General features: G+C 43.1%; 1 protein-coding gene across 2 annotated transcripts in view; it reads right to left on the reverse strand.

Annotated features, from left to right (window-relative positions):
• Window positions 1–19,631, reverse strand: part of OBI1 (ORC ubiquitin ligase 1) — a 32,312-nt gene extending 12,681 nt beyond the window's left edge. The window contains exons 1-5 of one of the 2 annotated variants that reach the window (XM_084617945.1): window positions 19,484–19,631; window positions 7,335–7,470; window positions 6,515–6,606; window positions 4,101–4,349; window positions 1,532–1,620 (exon numbers count right to left, since the gene is read on the reverse strand). In XM_084617945.1, the coding sequence (XP_084474071.1) occupies window positions 1,532–1,620; window positions 4,101–4,349; window positions 6,515–6,606; window positions 7,335–7,470; window positions 19,484–19,555 (638 nt within the window). In that variant the 5' untranslated portion in view covers window positions 19,556–19,631. Of the gene's footprint in view, window positions 1–1,531; window positions 1,621–4,100; window positions 4,350–6,514; window positions 6,607–7,334; window positions 7,471–16,828; window positions 16,934–19,483 lie in introns of those variants that run through there. The other variant, XM_084617946.1, reaches the window with a different exon arrangement.
• Window positions 19,632–21,899: the final 2,268 nt, after the last annotated feature.

Genomic DNA, 21,899 nt, shown 5'->3' on the forward strand with positions numbered 1-21,899 from the left:
TCACAAGGTGACCTCTACTTCGGGATAATGCAAATCTTTTTGTGGGCAAATTAACTATAAAAGGTATTAACTGCATAAACTAATCATTTACATTCCATGCTCTGCTTCCGTCAGTGTGATTTAAAAGGAGAAACAACAGTAATACTGCAAGATAAGGAACAGATTCAAGCAGATATTTAGTTAAGATTGGAATGAGACACCATTACAGGCAACAATAGCTGGCTTCCCACATTTCTTACTGTTTTCTGAGGATTCAGCATACAAAAAAAAAAAAAAAGAAAGAAAAAATCTATGTACACACTGAAAGTAATTGCTCAGATAAATCACTGTACTGGATACAAAAACAAAGAAAAGAACCCCTAAAGTGGCACTGTGGGGTCCAGTGTTTCGAATCTCAATTATTTCTCCAGGATTTGCTCAGAAAACCATATTTTTAGTTGCAGCTGACTACCAGCCCTGAAAACTCATCTTGAGACCTTCGGGGATAGGGAGAGGAGCGGCAGAAAGAGGGACCCCCTCCCTAAAAATAAAAACCCATCTCACGAACTGTGTTCTGTGTCCCACACATTATCAGACTTTTGGCCAAAATTCACCTTTGTGCATGCAGAAGTCCATTCTCAGGCTTTAGTGACATATAGGCTTTGTGCAGGCTCTCTACCTAGAGGAGGATTTCATCCTGGTGAATAATTTAGTTGATGTGTGAGCCACAATGGAAACCAGCTCACTCACCTATCCTGTACCACCACAAAGCCAGGAAAGGGGAAGAAAAAACAAACCAAAACACAGTACTGAAAGTGTCTCTGGCCTGAGTCTTAGTTATCCTGAACATGAAATCAGGAATAGCTTCACTGTGGTCAATGGAGTTACACTGGTGTCAAACTTGTCAGAATCGGACTTAAAGAATCAAAGAGATCAGAACCGGAAGAAACGCTTCCTGTAGTGCCTCCGTGATGAGCACGGGATAGACACCTCAGCAGAGAAGCGCAGTCTGCCTGACAATCTCTACCTTTTGATGTCATTGTCCTCAACTTTTAATGGTTTAAAATGGTAAATTTACAGTGGAAGTCAGCGACAAGTTGCTACTTAAGAGGCCTAATCCTGCGCAGTTTACTCACATGGAAAACTTTCATTGACTTGCAGAGTTTTGACTGAACAAAAAACTCAGGCACATGCTATAGAAACCAAAAGAAACTACCTGGTGCTGCAGGGCACTTGGTAATAATCCCGCCCCCTCTGCGAAAGAGTCTGATGCCAGCTTGAAAGAGAAGTGAAATTTCTTGAAAAGGAAAGCTGACATTGAGTCCTACAGTACCGCCCAGGTAACACAATGGTGATACTACAGAGATCGTACATTACATGTATTTGCTAAGATTGAAGTGGACACCCAGGTCTGTCGACAGGGAAACTCCAAATTCATATTCAAGCCATATACACAACACTAAATACATTACTTTAATTTTAAGCTAAGGCTGTACAACAGTTAAAGATGGTCTATGAATAAAATATTGTAGCTTTTAAAACGTTTACATACTTTTGAGGTGATCTACTATCAACTTCAGCCTTCAGTCGCAAATTCTCTCTCACAAGGCCACCATTTTCCAGACTCAGTTTCTTATTTGTCTTTAAAAAAAAACAAAAACAAAAAAAGGTAAAAAATAATTAAGTATAGAGTAAAACAGAACTGGCTTATAATATTTATATGACAAGCTGTTTCCGCTTTTTAAAGAGACAGCATTAGAAAACTGCAGCTAGGAAATAGCCTTCAGACAGGGACACCACTTAAAAATTACCCGGGGAAATGGTTCACAAAACTGAATAGAGAACAGACATTTTTTATTTATATCCCCAAAATACACTGCAAGGCTCCTATCTAGGGAAATAAACAGAGCTATGTTCGTTAGTAGAGAGAGTCATTAAGCGGATGTACTAATGGCAATTCCATGTTTTTTTTTCACATGACTAAATACTTTAAGTACATTAACATTACAATGTGCAGGTATCAGCAAAACTAATGCTGAACAGCTTTTCTCCCCTCCAAACTAGAGTAAGATTGCTCTGATTCTAAAAAAAAAAAAAAAAAAAAAAAGCTTAGTTATCCTATGGATGTAAATCCTTTATGACAAACTACTTGCCGTCTTCCTTCTGCATAGCTGCCATGATGTTAAGTTTAAGACTCTTGATTTATTGCCTCGCTCACTCTTTGAATTGAGGTCAATGTCTTCTTCTCAGTTCAGTGGACAGTCTTGTTAACAAGATACTTCATGTCAAGAGAAGTTTTCCTGCTGCAATGTTTTTAGACCAACTACATCCCCCCACAACCCCCAAGTCTCCAAACTAAGGCTAAGGCCTAAAAACATGGAGAAGAAACTCCTTGCACTTTGAAAACTGCTCAATCTTGATAAATTGGAAAGAACGCTGAGAACCCAGCAGACTTATGATTCACAACCTTAAATCAAGGGTTCCCAAAACTTGGTTCACAGCTTCTTCAGGGTAAGCCCCTGGCGGCCCACAAGAAGCTTTGTTTACCTGAGCGTCCGCAGGTACAGCTGCTCACAGCTCCCAGTGGCCGCAGTTCGCAGACCCTGGACACTGGGAGCTGTGAGTGGCCGTACCTGCGGACGCTCAGGTAAACAAAATGTCTCGTGGCCCGCCAGGGCTTACCCTGAACAAGCCGCGAACCAAGTTTGGGAACCTTAAATGGAGGTATTTACACAGTTTAAATAATGCTAAAATCGTGACTGAAATAAATAAAGTTTGTGATCAAAGCCCTTCTTCCTCCGTTCCTTGTGTTATGCACCAGACTCTGAACAATCTGCTACTTTTTTGTTTGTTTTCTTTCAATATTAGTACTAAGCATTGATGCCTTCTAAATACTGCAAAGACTCCAAACGCCAAATTCTGCTGTTACACCAGTTTGACTCTAAGGCAGTTTCATTGCCATTAATGGAGTTGTTCTGGATTTGCATCAGCGGAACTGAAAGCAGAATTTGGCTCTGATTAAATATGCTTTCAATTACACTGATGCAAATCCAGAACAACTCCATCAATGGCGATGGAACTGTCCTGGATTTATACTGGTATAACAGCAGAATTTGGCCCTGGGAATCTTTGTAGCATTTAGAAGGTATAAATCTTTCGTAATAATACCATAAAAAATGATAATATGTCCTAAATATGCTAAAGCTTCAATTTCCAGGAGGCAATGCAAGATTAAAAACAGAAGAAATTAAAGGTAGCATCTTTAATAAATGCAAGTTAAGTTTCCTCAATTTGTCCTTCAAGTTAACTTTGAAATTTCATTCTTATTCAAACTGCTTTAGGCAAATTTCCTTGCCCTTGAGAGTGTGTTTTACAAGATTTCAATATTTAAGTTTGTTTTCACCTGATTTTTAGTCTCTCTTCCCCTCCAAATCACAAGTTTTGTTTTACGCTGTAGTCAAGAAACCTAAAAAGCATCAACAAAATAAGTCCCAAATACTGCAGGGAGTGCAGAGTAAGTTTAAAAAAGTTTCCAGTACAGGATCTTTTGGTCCTAAACATGCTAAGGCTGGTCTATTTTAGCTCCAAGGGCCAATGTGGGTGAAGTCATATCTTTTATTGGACCAACTTCTGTCGGTGAATGAGACGAGCATTTGAACTACAGAGAGCTCTTCTTCAGGTCTTTATATCAAAGGGTCAAGTTACTCTGTCTCAGCAAACTGCATCGAAAACATGAGCTAGCAAGGAGGGCAACAGTGCAAAATCGGTTTAAGGCAACTGGGCTGTTTTTGGCAAAATAGATATATTCTATAAATTGTTGCAAGCCGGAAGACTCTGGTCCTCAATACCGAAAACAAGTGCTAGTATAATCCAATTAGTGAGCCATGGGATGACAGACAAGTTGAAAAAGTCACATGTGAGATGGACTACAACAAGCAAAAGCATCAGGCACCTGCTATGCAGAAATACTACGATACGCCAATAGTCACAAGAATTCAACTTTTCTCTCTCTTCCTTTTGGAGCTATGAAGTACTCAAAAGGTTAGACTGCCCCAGGCCCCTATTTGAATAACATGAAACAATTACACGGCTATGTGAGTAGAGAAGCAGACATTTGGTACCTCCTTTAACTTTTCCACATCATCTTTCACTTTCTCATATAGATCATTAGCAGCTTTAAGTTTCTTGGTCCATTCTTCTACAGTTTCTGGGCCAGCGCGGCTCGCCTCATCTGTAGGCTGATGACTTTCTTCATCTGTGTTACACAGAGCCAAGGCCCCAGGATCCAGAACCGTTTTCAGCTGCGCTTCCAAGGCAAGGTTTTTACCTCTTAGTTCTTCCACTTCTTTCTGCAAGGATTCTATTTCATCCTGAAAGTGTTACAAACCCAGGAAGCACAAGAATGCAACAAACCAGAAAAAGATAAAAAATTAACTGCTATTACCTCGGGACTTAATTCTCTAAGTGCTTTATGTATACAGATCCTCTGGGCACCAGCATGGGTGCCCTGCCTGCAAGGAATTCATTACAGAGTTTTTCAAAGTGCACCGATGGATTGATGCCCGGGCAGGTTTTGGAAGGCTGCATTCTGGAGTGTAGCTTTGGATTTCAGCTATGGGCAGAGGAATTCCCTCTGACTATATATAGCAAACGCATAAGACTATATGTGAACTGGACACTTTACATAGCAAAGCGTTCTTATAGTGCACATTTTGGGAGGCCCGGCCTCTACACAGTGCGCTCACATGGACTGTTGCTGCCTCATTTGCTGTTGTTAAAGAATGAGAAATGTGGAAGAGATCTTATGAGAGACCAAGGTATAGAAAAAGGTCTTGAGCTGCATGTTTGGAGACAAGAATGTGTGTGTGTGGGGGAAAAAATCTCAACTTCCATAAGCTGCCAAAAACAAACACTTGGAGGGGTGGGGGAAGGAAGAGGGTTATGGGAAAGCCTGTTTGTGCCTGATCCCTTGGCAATAACTGTTCATGTGCTCTCTATACTGCTGACCACACACATGCTTGCATGGCCTAACTGCTGTAGAAAGTAAGGCTACAGGAGGACACAGACTTATAAAAACCTAGGTCTTACAGGGATTCATAAATGAAAAAAAAAAAATGTAACTTGATCTTCTGCATTGAATCCTCCGCGTTTTAGACAGATAAACTATTCATTGAGTTTTGGAGATTTATTCCCTTCAGTTCTCAAGTGTAATGACATTTGGGGGTGATCCGACAGGCATATTAGGGATCTCCTGGCTAGAGGTCTGCTCGGACCTAACTTTCAGGCTCGATCCAGGCCCAAGCCCACCCGACCCAAGAAGGTTACGTCATCTTCTGACCAAACTTGCCTTCGACCCTTCCCTCCCAAACCTGAGTAACTGCCACTGCTTCCTACCTGGGGTCAGCGCAGGAACAGCTCCATACCCTGCTCCTGCTGGCTGCCAGTCCCTGCTGCACTGCGTGGGCTGCAGAGTGAGAGGCTCCTCAGCATGCAGCAACCCCTGCGCTGACCCCAGGGGCAGGAAAAGGAGAGCTGACCTGACCCAAAAAGGTCCAGTTGATTTCCCACCTGACACGGACCCAATGCTTGTAGTCGAGTGCCAACAAGTTGCAGGGCTCCACTGGGAGCAGGGCTCTTCCAAAGACCTTGGGAGCTGATGAAGCACACCTGTTTCTGCCTCCTCTTCTTCCCTCATGAGGACAAAACCACAGGTCTCAGGGAAGAGTTTAGAACTTGGAGCATTTATCTCTGCACCCCTCCTACCAGGTTCACAAAATCTGAAGAGGAGGCAGTAGGCAACCATGTGAACAGAGGCGGGCAGAGAAAGCGTAGGCCCAGGCATACCTGGTGTTGCTCTCAGACCTGCCGACTCTCCCCTGTTCACAGGAGGTCTTTCACGCAGCAGGGGAGCAGAGAGATCTGCTGAGTGTTTTGTCATTTTAGAAGAACTCTGTACATTTTTTCAAAAAAATTAGTCCATGTCAAAAATGCAAGTTGACAGTGTTTCTCCAAGAAATGTTTTTCTTTCATAGCCAAGAGGGATTTCTTTAGAAGAAGCCCACTTTCTTGCGCCTCGAGGCACAGACACGCTTGTTTGGGTGCAGCAGCAGGAAGAGACAAGTTAAGAATAATGCATTAAAAATACTATAAGTCACATGAAGGTGCGTGCGTGCGGAGAAGGGACTAAAGTCTATGGGAAGGATTTTTTAAGTGCTTGGCCTAAATCCTGCTCTCACTGAAGTTATTAATAAAACTCCTATTGACTTCAGTGGGAGCAGGGTAAGCCTCAATGCCAAGTTCTTCTGAACTCCCACCTTGAAGTCTAGATTAGGAAATGAATCCACACTGAAATTCAAATTATGTCCTAATCTTAAATCCACACTGATTTCCACACTAAAATCCACACTAAAAAAAAAATATTAAGAGATAAATTCGAGTTTTAGTGTGTATTCAAAATGAAACTTTTCTTAAAAAGAAAAGTGTAGAAATTAAAGAGAAGAGTTGTACATAACAAGCTGTTCATCTTTGCTGTTACCTCATATTCTTTGTGGAGCAGTTCAAGTCTGGTTTTACGAAGATGTTTTCTGACTGTAGGATTAAATATGGGCTCACTTTCACTTGTTCCTCCTACAGCAATGCAAGATAAACAGCGTTATTAATGGGTTTGTTTTTCAGTCCAAATCCAAAGTCAATAAAATACATCATTTTTCTCCATGTGACTTTAGATTCCTATTTTTGTTTTAAAGAAAACTGTACCACTAGAATCCACTGGGGATGGGGAAATCAAACCTACAATTACCTAGAAAGATTACTTATTTTGAGAGAGGATTAGTAATCAAGCCTACTTTATTTATTAAGTACGCTTGTTAAATATTGAAACATGTAGAGATGAGTCTCAACAAAAAACCCAGATGAGAACGTTAAATTTTGGGAGGTGCAGGTCCCTCATTCAAATTTTGCAACTCAGACTCAACTTCAGGAGAGTTTTCCGGAAAAACAGTGTCTAGTCAGCCTCTGTATGGAACTAGTTGGCATTCCTGCTAGGTGTTCTCTCCTTGGGTTAGGGGGTTGCAATACATGGACAGAACCATTGTACATCCTACCTATTTCCAATAATTACACTCTCTTGCCAAGACTTTCAAAGACAGTTATTGAAGCCCACGGAAGCTCATTGAAAAGTCAGACCACCTGTTTAGTCACTGTGTTTTAAAACGTGTTGCCCCATATCTATAAATAATTATTCCAAACGTGCCTAAGAAATGGTATGGAAAACATTAGGGCATGTTTTCACCAAGGAAGAGTCTCATCTATGAGCAAATATTGGAACATTATTTCAGTGGCTAACAGGCCCTTACCTATAATCTCCTTGCAGGGATTGTCAGGGGTGATAGGGATCCTGCAAGCTGGACACTGACTATTGTTCTTCAGCCACATATCGATACAAATGGAGCAGAATACATGGTTGTTGACACAGATGACCGGATGGCGGACCTTTTTCAAAAAAGAGATTGTAAAATATTTTAAAGCTATTTTAAGTTTATTTGGTTTTAGTCTATTATATGTAACAACCGTCATTCAGGAGATATTTTGGATGGATCCCAAAGAACTTCATAAACTAACAAACAGATAGCCCCGCTGAAATGCGGCCACGTCTAGGTCAAGGATCACCTAGAGACAGGCAATAACTGATTCACACATGGAGGGAATAGGAAAGGGTTTTGGCACAAGTCAAAAACGTGTTCTTGCAAGAACTGCCACTGGAGTATCTAGGGTTAAGGTCTCACCTGCGCTGCCTGGAAACAGACTTTGGAAGGATGGGGAGCTAAATCTACCCAGCTAGGATTTCAACTAGTGAGTCCATGGATCACTAACCCATTTCTCTTTCTAAAGGTGTGATACCGGTGTGCAATATACTGCAAAATAGCACAGGGTGGCGAACTGAAAGCTTATGCAACATTTATGTAAAAACTTTCACTTAAATTCTTGGATCACAAATGCATTGAGTTCAACAAGATGTTTATGTTTTCCCTTCCAAAGCAACAAAGTGCCAGGTTTACAGAAATAAGTGTTTAGAAAAACATTTCACTCTCTCTCTCTGACTAATTTTAAATTCTGTTTGGAAACAAACAGGCATCAGGACTCAAAACCAACTATGCAAGGAAGATTCTGCACTTCACTACGATATTTACCAGTTACAGAAAGTAGGGGTATATTTCAGAAAATTAATTCATGCTCTCAAATCTCTTAAACAGCAGCTCTGATTCCTATGCTTCTAAGAAGACTTTCAACACATGTAACAGTAGAAACGCAACAAAACAAAACCACCCTCCATCTCCATCCAAAATATCTACTTTGGAAACAGACAAATAACACTAGATATAACTTTAGGTACTAAAATGCCTCAGTTAGGAAATAATTAAAACCAAAGTTCAAACAAAACAAGAACTTAAGAAACATGGTACCTTTTTAAATAAAACTGTTCATTTTCAAGATTTTTCCTTTGCTGCATTAAGAAGGAAGTCATAACACAGATGGAAATGGGAGAGAGGGGAGAATGAAAAAGAAAAAAAAAATAAAGAGGATAGCCAGTAATTTATTTGAAAGCCAGAATGGATGTGTTTTGTAGTAATCATACCTATAAACTCAATCCTATACAAATTGAAAACAACGGACACAGATGGAATAGAATCAAGCCCCCACTACTGTCAGTCCATCCACCAATTCACCTCTCATGTCCCTATTGTATTACAGGTTTAATATTGTTTTAAGAATTTCCGAAGTGACACTTCTGAAAACCTAATAACCTATCTATGAACAAAGTGGAATCCAAATAATCAAATTATTTTAATTCACACCTTTAAAATGTAGACACGGATTTCAGATTAAGAGGGTCTTTTGCCATTTAACCTAATTTATTCTCATTATTCAATTAAGTTATTTCAAATTGTATTATTTGTTTGAAGTGTCCATACACAAACTTGCACCAAAGAAGTGTTACACTGATTTATTCCATTGTTTGCAGTGTTGTTGGTCCCAGGATATTAGCAAGACAAAAATGGGTGAGGTAGTATTTTTCATTGGACCAATTTGTTAGCCCAGGCCAGAAGAAGAGCTCCGTGTAGCTTGAGAGCCTGCCTGTTTCACCAAAAGAAGTTGGTCCAATAAAATATATTGACTAACCAACCTTGTGTCTTCAAACTAATTTAGTTATTTTGGTTCCAGATTGTATTTAAACCAGCCCTATGACTCCCTGGTTACAACAGAAGTTCTAAAATTATGAATCTTAATCTTAAAGTACTCTGGTTGCTTAGTACATCTCTTTACAAACAGTCTTGCCTTATTTTCCCACACATCAGCCAGAAGAGTAGCTTTTTTTTTTTGCTTTCATAGAACCATAGGACTGGCAAGGACTGCGAGAGGACATCATCTCCAGCGCCCTGCACTGAGGCAGGACCAAAGAAGCCTAGACCAACCCTGACAGGTGTTTGTCCAACCTGTTCTTAAACACCTCCTATAATGGGGATTCCACAACCTGGAAGCCTATTCCAGATCTTAACTACCCTTACAGTTAGAAAGTTTTTCCTAATATCGAACCTAAAATTTTCTTTCCTGCATATTAAGCCCATTTCTTCTTGTCCTATCTCCAGTGGTCAAGGAGAACAATTAATCAGTCTTCTTTATAACAGCTCTTAACATATTTGAAGATTTAAACAGATCCCCCCTCAATCTTCTTTTTTCAAGACTAAATATGCCCAGTTGGTTTTTTTTGTTTTTTTTAAACTTTCCTCAGAGGTCAGATGTTCTAATCTGAACCTTTTTTTGTTGCTCTCCTCTGGACTCTTTCTAATTTATCCACATCTCTCCTAAAGTGTGATGCCCAGAACTGGACACAGTACTCCAGCTGAGGCCTCACCAGTGCCAAGTAGAGTGGGACAATTACCTCCTGTCAGCAGCGTATTATCGCCTAGGCCACCAAGGCCTAGGCTTAGGGTGGCAAATTTGCAGGGGAGGCAAATTTATAATAGCAGCCAGAGGCTGCTTCCCCTGGTGCCGGTTCGAGGCCTCCACTCCCGGCCCCGCCCCTTCCCTGCCCCATTGGTCCCCTTCCCTAAATCCCAGCCCCAGTCCTGCCTCCTCTCCTGAGCGCGCCACGTCCCCCTCCCTCCCTTCCCCCCTCCTTCGTGAAGCTGTGAAGCACTGGCAGGGAGTGGGGAGAAGCAGGACCCGGAGGCGTGCTCAGGGGAGGAGGTGGAGTCAGAGCGGAGGTGAGCTTGGCGGGGGGGGGGGTGGGGGGCGGGGCTGCAATTATTTCTGGGCCTAGGGGCGGCAAAATCATTAATCCACCACAGCCTCCTGTGTCTTAGATACAATACTCCTGTTAATACACCCCTATTCCTGCTCACTCAGAAGCAGCCTTAGAATGGTTGCACAGCTACCAAAGACTGAAAACTAAAAACAACAGAGCACAGTACACACCCACACACACACCCCCACCCCTCAATGGCAAGATTTATTTCAAGACCTCAAGATACCAAAAACCTGAAGTGGGAGCACACTTATAAAGAGTCAACATTCACATCACAATACCTTGAGCAAAACATCAAATTACATTTTATTACTGTCTAGGGCAGTGTTTCCCAAACTCGAGACACCGCTTGTTCAGGGAAAGCTCCTGGCGGGCCGGGCCGGTTTGTTTACCTGCCGTGTCCGCAGGTTTGGCCGATCGTGGCTCCCACTGGCCGCGGTTCGCCGCTCCAAGCCAATGGGGGCTGCGGGAAGCAGCGCGGGCCGAGGGACGTACCGGCCACCACTTCCTGCAGCCCCCATCGGCCTGGAGCAGCGAATCGCGGCCAGTGGGAGCCGCGATCGGCCGAACCTGCAGACACGGCAGGTAAACAAACCGGCCCGGCCTGCCAGGGGCTTTCCCTGAACAAGCGGAGTCCCAAGTTTGGGAAACACTGATCTAGGGTATCGTGCTCCTGATTAACACTACTTTCATTTCAAGGTTTTTTAAGAAGTACTTTGGTATCTAAACGAAGTGATATGCGCAACAATAAAAGCTCTATTACAATATCAAGATCTGTTATCCAAAAACATTTTTTGTATAACACTATTTGGCATTGTTAAAATGTATAATTCAAATACTACTTGTAGCTTAAACCTCGTTGGGCAGAGGTCCAGTGCCTCAATCTGTTCAATTATTAATATTATTTTTAATATACCTATCTGGGTTTAAGATAGATAGGTGATCCTACCATTCTTTCATGCAAAATGTCTGTTGATTACCTTGTTAGACAGGCTTTTTGCACAGCTAACTGGAAGGGTCTAATCCTGTGCACATTCAGGTCACTTTGAAACCAGTGTAGCAATGAAGAGCCCGAAGTCTGAGTCACTATTATGAATTTTCCAGGCAACAAGGCTGTTTAGAATAGACAGGACAGAGGAATCAGAGAAAAAGCTCCAGGTCTAAAAGGCATGATTTCTTCAGATAGCCTGAGGAAACTTGGAGTTGCTGCAGCTTTTCACAAGAACATACTGGTGAGGCAACTGGGGGGGAGGGGGGGGGGAGTTTCACCATCTTTGAATGAACAAAAAATGAATACGAAACATTAAGATATATGATGTTGCCAGATACAGTATTGAAAAACAGGGAACTTGATGGACTCTAATATTCTGATTAAAAGTTATACACATAAAGGGAAGTCGGCTATAAATGATACAGGTTTGGGCAAAATATTGTAAACTTTAATGACAGGGTTTATCTCATGAGCAATCCTATTAGGGAGAAAAAGGGGTTGCAATCATACTGATTCCTAAGCTTAGTGACGAAGTGAACAAGTAGGGTGAATATCTGCACTCAAGCATGCTTAAACTATCAAGTTAGTGAAATATACCTGTCCTGAAAGAGGGAGCAAATAAAAGGAACTGAAACCAAAAATTGTGTTTGTAAGCACACTTGATCACAGAATGGAATAATCAGAAATGTAACTGTTTGGTTAATAATGCATGGCATCAACTCATTCATATAAAAGTGGCCCCATCGCTGTTGTTAAAACAAGAAGAGAAATGGAAAAGTTATACAGCTGTTCTGCCCTGCTGGAAAACAACAGTTCTTGAAGTGATTTTTCCATTACGCAATAGACTGCTAAAACAAATTAAAAGAGCATCAAAGAATATAGAGGCTCTTTGTATAACTATATGAACTTTAAACTGGATATTTTAGCAGCTAGCAGAGCACGGATGTAGAAACTGCAACTTGAGCAAGCATAACTGCAAAGGTGGCCAAAGGATGCACAGCAGGCAGCGGGACCCATGGAAAGCGATTTGCAGAGGTAAGTTGCTGACTGGAGCAATTTAGCTGGTGTTCACAGTATGTCCCAAGATGGTTGTAGCAACAGCTATGGCCTAACTTGTCTTACACAAGCTGGTGTGAGAAGATGTGCTGCACAGAGAGACTGGAAAATTCCAGTCCTAGCTGCAAGAACTCTAAAGGTGATGACTATACAGGGAGAGAGGACACCTCTCATTTTGGTTGCTGAAGATTCAAAATGTCCAGAGGCCTGGATCAACATCTGATTGGTCCACACCAGCATCTCCAAGAAAAGGAACCAAGCTGAAACACCCAGCAGAAATGGGAGAAAATGGCCATCTCCTGCATCACACTGCTTTCCGAAAGCTGAAGACACCTGGAAGGGAGTCAACTGAGATCCTGGGCTGGCCACCTGGGAGTCCTCTGGTGACATCAAGTAACTATGTTGGATCGGTATCTTTAACTGTCTCTTTCTATTTTCCAGAAGTTTGGGTTGCCCGCTACTAGGCGGGGAAAAAACTATAGTTGAGTCTGTCCTTTGCTTCATCTGCATTTGCAGCGTTAACTTCCGCGGCGAACATTACCAATAACTGAGCTGAAAGCTGCTAATGTTGGAGCAAAGATCTGGTGATAAGCAGCCCACAGATTTTTCCCTTGGATCACGACCCAAATCAATATACCCTTTCCTGAAACTGGATAGCTAATTAGTAGGAAGTGTACTTGTATGTTTGCGTATGTACTTTAAAGGTTGTCACAGAGTTACGGTTCATGTCCTTGTTTTGCAAAAGGTTCCAATCAAGATTGTCCACGAGTAGCTTTGAAACCGAACAACTTTTTTAACTGAGATTGCAGAACACTACAGTACAAGTGTCTACCCTAGTTAACAGTTTCATACAGACATGAATACAGATCAAGTGTACAAGCCTTTTGAACTGCACTCAGTCTATACAGTCTGTCATAAATGTAAGAATATGTGCTAGACAGTTAGGAAGATTAGTCAGGTTCTGGGGCTAATATAATTTGTGGGAAAGTAGGTTAGAGCTGGCTATATTTTAAAGAATCTTTATTGAGGTTACAGGGACAAACCATCCTGATGTGTAGAAAGAATAGTAAATATGGCAGGCGACCAGCTTGGCTTAACAGTGAAATCCTTGCTGATCTTGAACACAAAAAAGAAGCTTACAAGAAGAGGAAGATTGGACAAATGACCAGGGAAGAGTATAAAAATATTGCTCAGGCATGCAGGAATGAAATCAGGAAGGCCAAATCACACCTGGAGTTGCAGCTAGCAAGAGATGTTAAGAGTAACAAGAAAGTTTCTTCAGGTATGTTAGCAACAAGAAGAAAGTCAAGGAAAGTGTGGGCCCCTTACTGAATGAGGGAGGCAACCTAGTGACAGAGAATGTGGAAAAAGCGAATGTACTCAATGCTTTTTTTGCCTCTGTCTTCACGAACAAGGTCAGCTCCCAGACTACTGCACTGGGCAGCACAGCCTGGGGAGGAGGTGACCAGCCCTCTGTGGAGAAAGAAGTGTTTCGGGACTATTTAGAAAAGCTGGACAAGCACAAGTCCATGGGGCTGGATGCGCTGCATCCGAGACTGCTAAAGGAGTTGGCGGATGTGATTGCAGAGCCATTGGCCCTTATCTTTGAAAACTCATGGCGATCCAGGGAAGTCCCGGATGACTGGAAAAAGGCTAATGTAGTGCCCATCTTTAAAAAAGGGAAGAAGGAGGATCCTGGGAACTACAGGCCAGTCAGCCTCACCTCAGTCCCTGGAAAAATCATGACTTTAGCAAAGCTTTTGACACGGTCTCCCACAGTATTCTTGCCAACAAGTTAAAGAAGTATGGGCTGGATGAATGGACTATAAGGTGGATAGAAAGTTGGCTAGATTTGGCTCCATGTCTAGTTGGCAGCTGGTATCAAGTGGAGTGCCCCAAGGGTCAGTCCTCGGGCCGGTTTTGTTCAATATCTTCATAAATGATCTGGAGGATGGTGTGGATTGCACCCTCAGCAAGTTTGCAGATGACACTAAACTGGGAGGGGAGGTGGATACGCTGGAGGTTAGGGATAGGATACAGAGGAACCTAGACAAATTAGAGGATTGGGCCAAAAGACATCTGATGAGGTTCAACAAGGACAAGTGCAGAGTCCTGCACTTAGGATGGAAGAATCTCATGCACCGCTACAGACTAGGGACCAAATGGCTCGGCAGCAGTTCTGCTGAAAAGGAGCTAGGGGTTACAGTGGACGAGAAGCTGGATATGAGTCAACAGTGTGCCATTCATTAGCCAAGAAGGCTAATGGCATTTTGGGATGTATACGTAGGGGCATTGCCAGCAGATCGAGGGACATGATCATTCCCCTCTATTAGACATTTGTGAGGTCTCATCTGGAGTACTATGTCTAGTTTTGGGCCCCACACTACAAGAAAGATGTGGAAAAATTGGAAAGAGTCCAGCGGAGGGCAACAAAAATGATTAGGGGACTGGAACACATGACTTATGAGGAGAAGCTGAGGAACTGGGATTGTTTAGTCTGCAGAAGAGAAGAATGAGGGGGGATCTGATAGTTGCTTTCAACTACCTGAAAGGGGGTTCCAAAGAGGATGGATCTAGACTGGTCTCTGTGGTAGCTGATGACAGAACAAGAAGTAACGGCCTCAAATTGCAGTGGGGGAGGTTTAGATTGGATATTAGGGAAAACTTTTTCACTAGGAGGGTGGTGAAACACTGGAATACATTACCTAGGGAGGTGGTGGAATCTCCTTCCTTAGATATTTTTAAGGTCAGGCTTGACAAAGCCGTGGCTAGGATGACTTAGTTGGGGATTGGTCCTGCTTTGAGCAGGCGGTCGGACTAGATGACCTCCTTAGGTCCCTTCCAACCCTGATATTCTATGAATGGTTGACCACCATAGATCCATCAGGAAGGAGATCTTGGTGAAATGGCATGAAAGTGATTGACCAAACTGCCTTCTGCTTTAGCTTTGGATTGTCCCTCCAGCATTCCTCTCTTGTGTTAGCCACACCTGAGTTGATAACCAATTGGCACAAGTGAGGCTCCAATCTGAGAAACAATCAAAAATCTAAACAAAGTAATCTTCTCAAGCTTGTGGTTGAGTGCAAGTATTATTTTTTATTGTGAGTTGATCTTGAAAATGTGAATGGTTATATCCACCAATTTTCTAGCTTTTGTTGATTAAGTCACAGCCCAATACAATTTTTTGTTTTCTTATATCCTATACTATTACTTGCTGTTAAGGATATTTAACAAAACTCTACAAAGCTAAATGCAACTCCTGAGTTCTTTTCTTTAATTAAAGAATCAGAATTAAAAAGAACCCTAAGAAACACGTATGGGTAATCAGTTAAGCAGTTGCTTAATTAAGGTTTGTTTAACACTCTGCTTTCTTACAGCAACAATGTGTTTGAACATTTTTTTTAACAAAAAATTAGCTGAGTACCAAATGTACGGAGGCCATTGGTCATATCTTCAGAAGTCTATAGAAAACTTATTATAGACCTCAATGAGTGCAGGATTGAGCAAGCTGTCAACCCTTCAGATAATAAAAATGGAAACAATGTTCTGGATGCCTTGCCCATAAAACTCAAGTAATGATGCTCAGTATTCTTTAAGAAGGGTGGTCAAGAAAAAGTCTTCAAGAGCTAAAGTCGTGCAGCTGGCAATACATTCAAGAACCATCAATATACAGTATAACTGCTGCACCTCAGAGCCCTAGTCTGAAGACCGCATTGTGCTAGGCACTGTACAAACACAGAACAAAAAGACAACCCATGACCCACAGAGCTCACAGTTAAAATAAAACAAATATACTAAAACATTCAGGTTAAAACAATATTAAGGTTGCAATGTCAGGTATTCAAAACTTATGAAATTCCAGAATTAAAGTCACCTGCACAATTTTAATTCATTTCCTACCCCACCCCCTGTGCATATATATTATGATTCAATCTTTAATTGCTTGATCACACACTATTTATTCGCCACAGGACTTCTGCCTCACTCAGTGCACAGAACGGATGGCCTTCAGTTAATGAGTAGCTATTCATTCAATATTTCTTTTTACCTTCACCACTGAATGTGTGGCTCCATGTCTTATTTATCACATACCATCCAAACCCTGCACAATTTTCATGGGACAGCAAAAGGCACCTCTCTGACTCCAGGGTGACTCCCCTGCCAAATTTCAAGCACATGCTCAAAAGCATGCAGACACAAAAACTTTTCAACAAAAAACAGCTGTACTACAAGAATTTGTACTACATTAGCAAGAGAACATATTTCCGCCTTAATCCTGCTTTTGGTTCCGAACTGTTTTTGTTGAAAAGTTTTCCAAAAAATTTCAGCTAAGAGCAAACACTTAGTATGGAAAGTTTCACCGAGAATGGCTAAAGTTTGGTAAAGTTACAAACAACTGAATATCCTCAACCGCAAGAGTTACTACCGGGTCCATTTATAATGTCAACACATTTATCTTGATGTAATATGTACTGAACTTAAAGTATTGTGGAAACCTTCTAAAAGCAGAGGTCCTCAAACTGTGGTCCATGGCCCACCAGTGATCTGCGAGCTCCATTCAGCTGGTCCACAGATAGTTCCCTCTAAGGTGAGCGCCTGGGTGGCCACAAACAAGAGAATGAAGGGCTCCAATAATTAGATGCCTGGACCCTGGAGAAGACACACATGTGAGGTGGTGGCCCTGGGGGGAATAGAGGGTTGGTGGGCAGGGCCAGTGGGGTGAGAAGAGGGTGTGGGGGGCTGAATTTGGAATGTGCAGGGCTGTGGCAGCCAGGGAAAGAGGCGACTTTTCCAGGGCCGCAGCTGCTGGGGAGAGACAGCCCTCCTTCCCATCCCCAGCTCGGGGGCTGCTGTGGAGGGGGAGAGAGGGAAAGACCCCCCCCGTCCTTCCCAGCCCCAACTTGGAGGCTGCCACAGCGGGGGAGAGAGGGCACATCCATTGAATTCGAAAGGTAAAACTACGGATATTAAAATCAGAGTTGTGTTCTTTTATTTGTAGAACACATTAATTAAGGGTTTTTTTTTAAATATAGCACTTATCCAAAGTGCTTTACAATAGTTAGCTAATGGTACAAACAACATTTGGAAATATCATTAAATGGTCCACCAAGACCCTCAGCAATTTTTAAGAACAAAGCACAGATTTTGAAGAACAGCCATTCTGTACCATGGCCTTCAAAATTGTTGACGGTCTCCTTCAGTTAATTGCAAGCAGGCATCCATGGGTTTGAGTATTGCCCTGCTAAACCCAGGGTTGTGAGTTTAATCCTTGAGGGGGCCATTTGGGGACCTGGGGCAAAAATTGGGAATTGGTCCTGCTTTGAGCAGGGGGTTGGACTAGATGACCTCCTGAGGTCCCTTCCAACCCTGATATCCTATGACTGTCCTATGACAGAAGCAAGACCGTAAGCCAACAAGACCTTGTTGAGTCTCAGCGGAAAAGCCAAGAAATGAATAGTCAACATGGGTCACATCTATACTATCCGCCGGATTGGCGGGTAGTGATCAATCTATTGGAGATCGATTTATCTTGTCTAGTGTAGATGCGATAAATCGATCCCCGATTGCTCTATCGTCGACCCCACACCGCGAGGACGCAAAGTAAGTGATTCTAAGTTGATCTAAGATACGTCGACGTCAGCTACGCTATTCTCGTAGCTGAAGTTGCGTATCTTAGATCGATCCCCACCCCCAGTGTAGACCAGGCCAGGGACACTGAATGAACTACTCTCTTCTCCCTCCAGATCAGAATTGAGACACTTAACAAGTGTGAGCAGTTGGAGAATGGGCATCCGCTATGCCAGGACTGTCCAAACTTACTGACTCTCCAAGCTGTAGACAATAATCTTCAGACATTCAAGAGCCACAAGACACACACAACCTGCCCCTCGGGGCGGTGCCTGCCAGGGCACCTGCCCCAAGGTGTCCCCCCTCCCCCCCACGGGGCTAAGGCTCTTTAGACTCCCTTCCCTGCAGGACAGAAACACCTAGACCCACCATCTCGTCACAGGGCAGAAGTCCCAAGCTCCCCTCTCTCCCGCCTGCCTGCTCCCCAGTCTGGTAGGCATAGAATGGGGAGGTGTGTGTGGGGATCTCCATGAGCCACACTTTAACTGTAAAAGAGCTGTATGCGGCTCAGGACCACGCCTGCCCTATGCTGTACCTACTTTGTGTGTCAGGCATCTCCCCCTCCTAACACCTTGCAAAAAAAAAAATCATTTTGTCACTTAGCAAAGGGGACCCCCCCCCACTAACCAACAAGTCCAGAGCACAAAAACTATTTCCTAGTGGTAGTCTCTCTTCACAAAGTCTTTTATTTATTTTGGGGTGGAGAAGAGGAAATAGAAAAGAAAGTGAATTTGGAAAGCAACCAGTCATGAAAATGAGTTCTTGAAGAACTATACCAACTTTCAGTAGTAGCCCTCCCCAATCTCGAGGGCCAAGGGAAGAGATTCTGGCCCAAGAGAACTTCAATTAGGAAAACAGAACATGTTTCAGCTGCATGGAGTAGAATTTGGTTCCACATTGTTTGATCTACTCTGTTCCACATCCAGCACCTGAAATGTTTCTTCCAGTCATTCTTTAACATGTAGTTCCCTGCTTCAAAGAACACATTACTCACCACTCATCCTAATAGCTCAAAAGACACGAAAAACAAAGCTTTTTTATCCACATTCGGGGGGAGGGATAAACCGCGTCTAGGAGCCACTCAGCCGAAAGGCCATTTCCCCTTTCACTCTCTCTGTTAACGCGCAGCGCTGGACATTATTTATTTTAACGAGCGCAGCGCATGTTTCCCATAATCCAAAAGGTGGCAATAAAACTTGCTAGCAGTAAAATGCCACCAGTCACGATCCCGGCTCGGCATACACCACCCCGCGTGGGTCCTCCCTCCCCGCCCTGGCACGACCACCCATCCCCAACTTTTTCCCTGGGTCTCTCTCCGGCGCCACTTCAGGAGCTGCAGCCTGTTTAAAGGGACAACGCTAAATCCAGGCAGACGCCCAATCCCTGATCGCGGCTGCACTTGTTGGCAGGCTCCTTAGAGCAGCAGTCCCCCACCCCAGCCTCCGAGCACCTTTGGGGGAGGCGGTGCAAGCCGGCTCCCCCCTACCCCCGCTCGCTTTGCCCAGCGGCGGCAGCTCCATTACCTTTCCCAGGCAAATGTGGCAGGTGATGGGCAGCGTCAGCGACAATGTCACATTCTGAACGTTCTGAGCCATTGTGGCGTTTCGAATCCCGCGAGCGCGGTAGTTCCACAGGCGGCGGCGGCGGCAACAGCAGCAAGAGAGGCAGTCCCCCCCCCTCGCTAGCTCCGAGTACGGCAAGCCAGCGAGTCCAACCCGCAACGCAACAAAGGAAACCGAAATCGCGCTTTTGAAATGTTCCCCTGGAGGAGAAGGGAGGCGGAACTGGGGGCTTGGGCCTTCTGAGTGCAGCGCGTTCACAGCTGGATGCTGCTGCTGTCCCGAGGGTTAACCTGTCCCCCCCCCCACCTTTAAACAAGGGCTGGTTTATTGGGCTAGGAAGCTGCAGGCTGTCCCCTCCTGTTAATGTACCAGCATTCACTGAGCAGTGGCCTCTTCTCCCTGTCTCCTAGGGAGGATTCATTTCTCCTCCCTCTGTTGTTCCTTGTGGGGTCTCTCAGCATCTTGCCCCCCCCCCCCCCGGCCCAGGCGTATATAGAAAGCCAGAGCATTAGAAAACCTGTTCAGCGAGACAGCAGTCTCTTTCCAATCCCACAGAAGGGCAGCAGTAAGGTGGAGAGGCTTCCACCCTCCCAAGTATAAAGCGCATTCCTGGCCAACTCTCAGGACTCTGCTGTGGTGGTATGGGATTTCTCTCTAAAATGTCTGGTTTTAACCTGCTCTTTGAGGGGAGTTGAAGAAGGAACCTTTGGAAAAAGTTAGTTACCCCACCTTTCCATAACTCTCAGAAGATGGAACAACTAAGATCAAGGAGAATGAAAATCATAGTCAATTAATGGGGTTTAAAATGGTATAGCAATGTAGTGTAGGACCCGTTTCACCCTATAATTATTTAATGAATTATTGTTATTACTATTATTAGTACAGTAGTATTATAAACAACTATTATTATTTTCTTTATTTTATTTTAGTTACTAATATTAGTTGCCCAGAGGGTGCTCAGCTCAAGGTACAGAAGAAGACATGATCCCTGTCCTGAAGGGTTTACAGTCTAAGGATCTGATCTGACAAACATCACCAAGAATAATCAGTGGGATAATTTAGGGCTTGTGTACATACAAAAGTTTAGTTTAGTTAAAGCAGTACAGTTCCTCTTCCCCCACACCCGTAATGCATACACAGTTATGTTAGTATACAGGTGCTTTACAGCGGTATAGCTAGTAAAGTGAAGGTGCTTTATACTGGTATAGCTGTTCCCATATGGGAAAGGGGAATACGTTTTACTGGTATAGGGCACCTTTATAATTTCATCCACACTATAATTTGTACTCATATAGCTATTTTGAAAAAAAAAAGATCACCCCTGACCCCTAATTCAAATAGTTATACTGATACAAAAACTGCATGTAGAGCAGGCTTTAGAATAATAAACAGTTATGCCTAATAGTAAGTGTCTGTAGGATTAGACCTAAGAGAAGTGAACAGGGCCAGATCCTTAACCACTCCCACTTGTGGTTGATTTGCAATGCTCGGTGTAAATCTTCTAGAAACCTTTTTTAACTGGGAATTTTCCTGGCCAAAGGGAATCCCCAGGTGTCACAAAGTCAACACAGGTGGTTCTAAACTATCTGTTTGTGGTCCCCTCTCTAATATAAGAGGGGTGCATTAAGGAGAGGCTGGCAATCTGGCTAGAGCTGCTTGTGCTCTGGTGCTCCACGGCATCTGAAAGTATGTATGGGACTGTTAATGCCAGCATACTTCAGGGTGCTCTAAATTAAGATGAAATAATCCCCCAGCCAGCCTCTGGATCAGGGGAGGAGAAGGGTGGTTTAGAGCCACGTTCCTCCCCCACCAGTTTCTACTCCAAGTGCAGCACAGCTGGACTCAAGGATGTGGGCCACAATCTCCAAAATACAGATTCCCTACCAGAAAAAACTGTAGGAGCAACTCTGCAAAAGAGAGAGAAAACAGCCTACATCACAACACTCAGATCAAAATCTCAACTTTCCCCAGAAGTAGGATTGGTTGGATTTGGGTTCTGGTTTGTGCCCATTACTAGAGGGATAGGCCCACGCCATAAAATCAAGATCTAGATGTAAACTTTCCCCAGATTTTGGGAAGTGTGATTTTTCTAGATTAGGTCTGCCTCTAATTAAAACTAATAGAGGCGGATTGCCATCTTCTAGGAGAATACACTGCTGCTATCCCTGACCTGTATACCTAAGACCTGGAAGAAAATAGGAAAAGACTCTGATAATCATCACAGCACAGACTATATAAACCTAAAGGTTATTATTACAGTTAAACCAGCTTTAAATATAACAGCCGAAATAAGAGATCTGTTAAATTACTGAATTTACCATGCACCAAACAAAATCACAGACTGGCAGAGAAACCCTTTTATTTATCTTTCTTATTT

Source organism: Lepidochelys olivacea (assembly GCF_965140295.1).
Source record: "Lepidochelys olivacea isolate rLepOli2 genome assembly, chromosome: 1".
NCBI lineage: Eukaryota > Metazoa > Chordata > Testudines > Cheloniidae > Lepidochelys > Lepidochelys olivacea.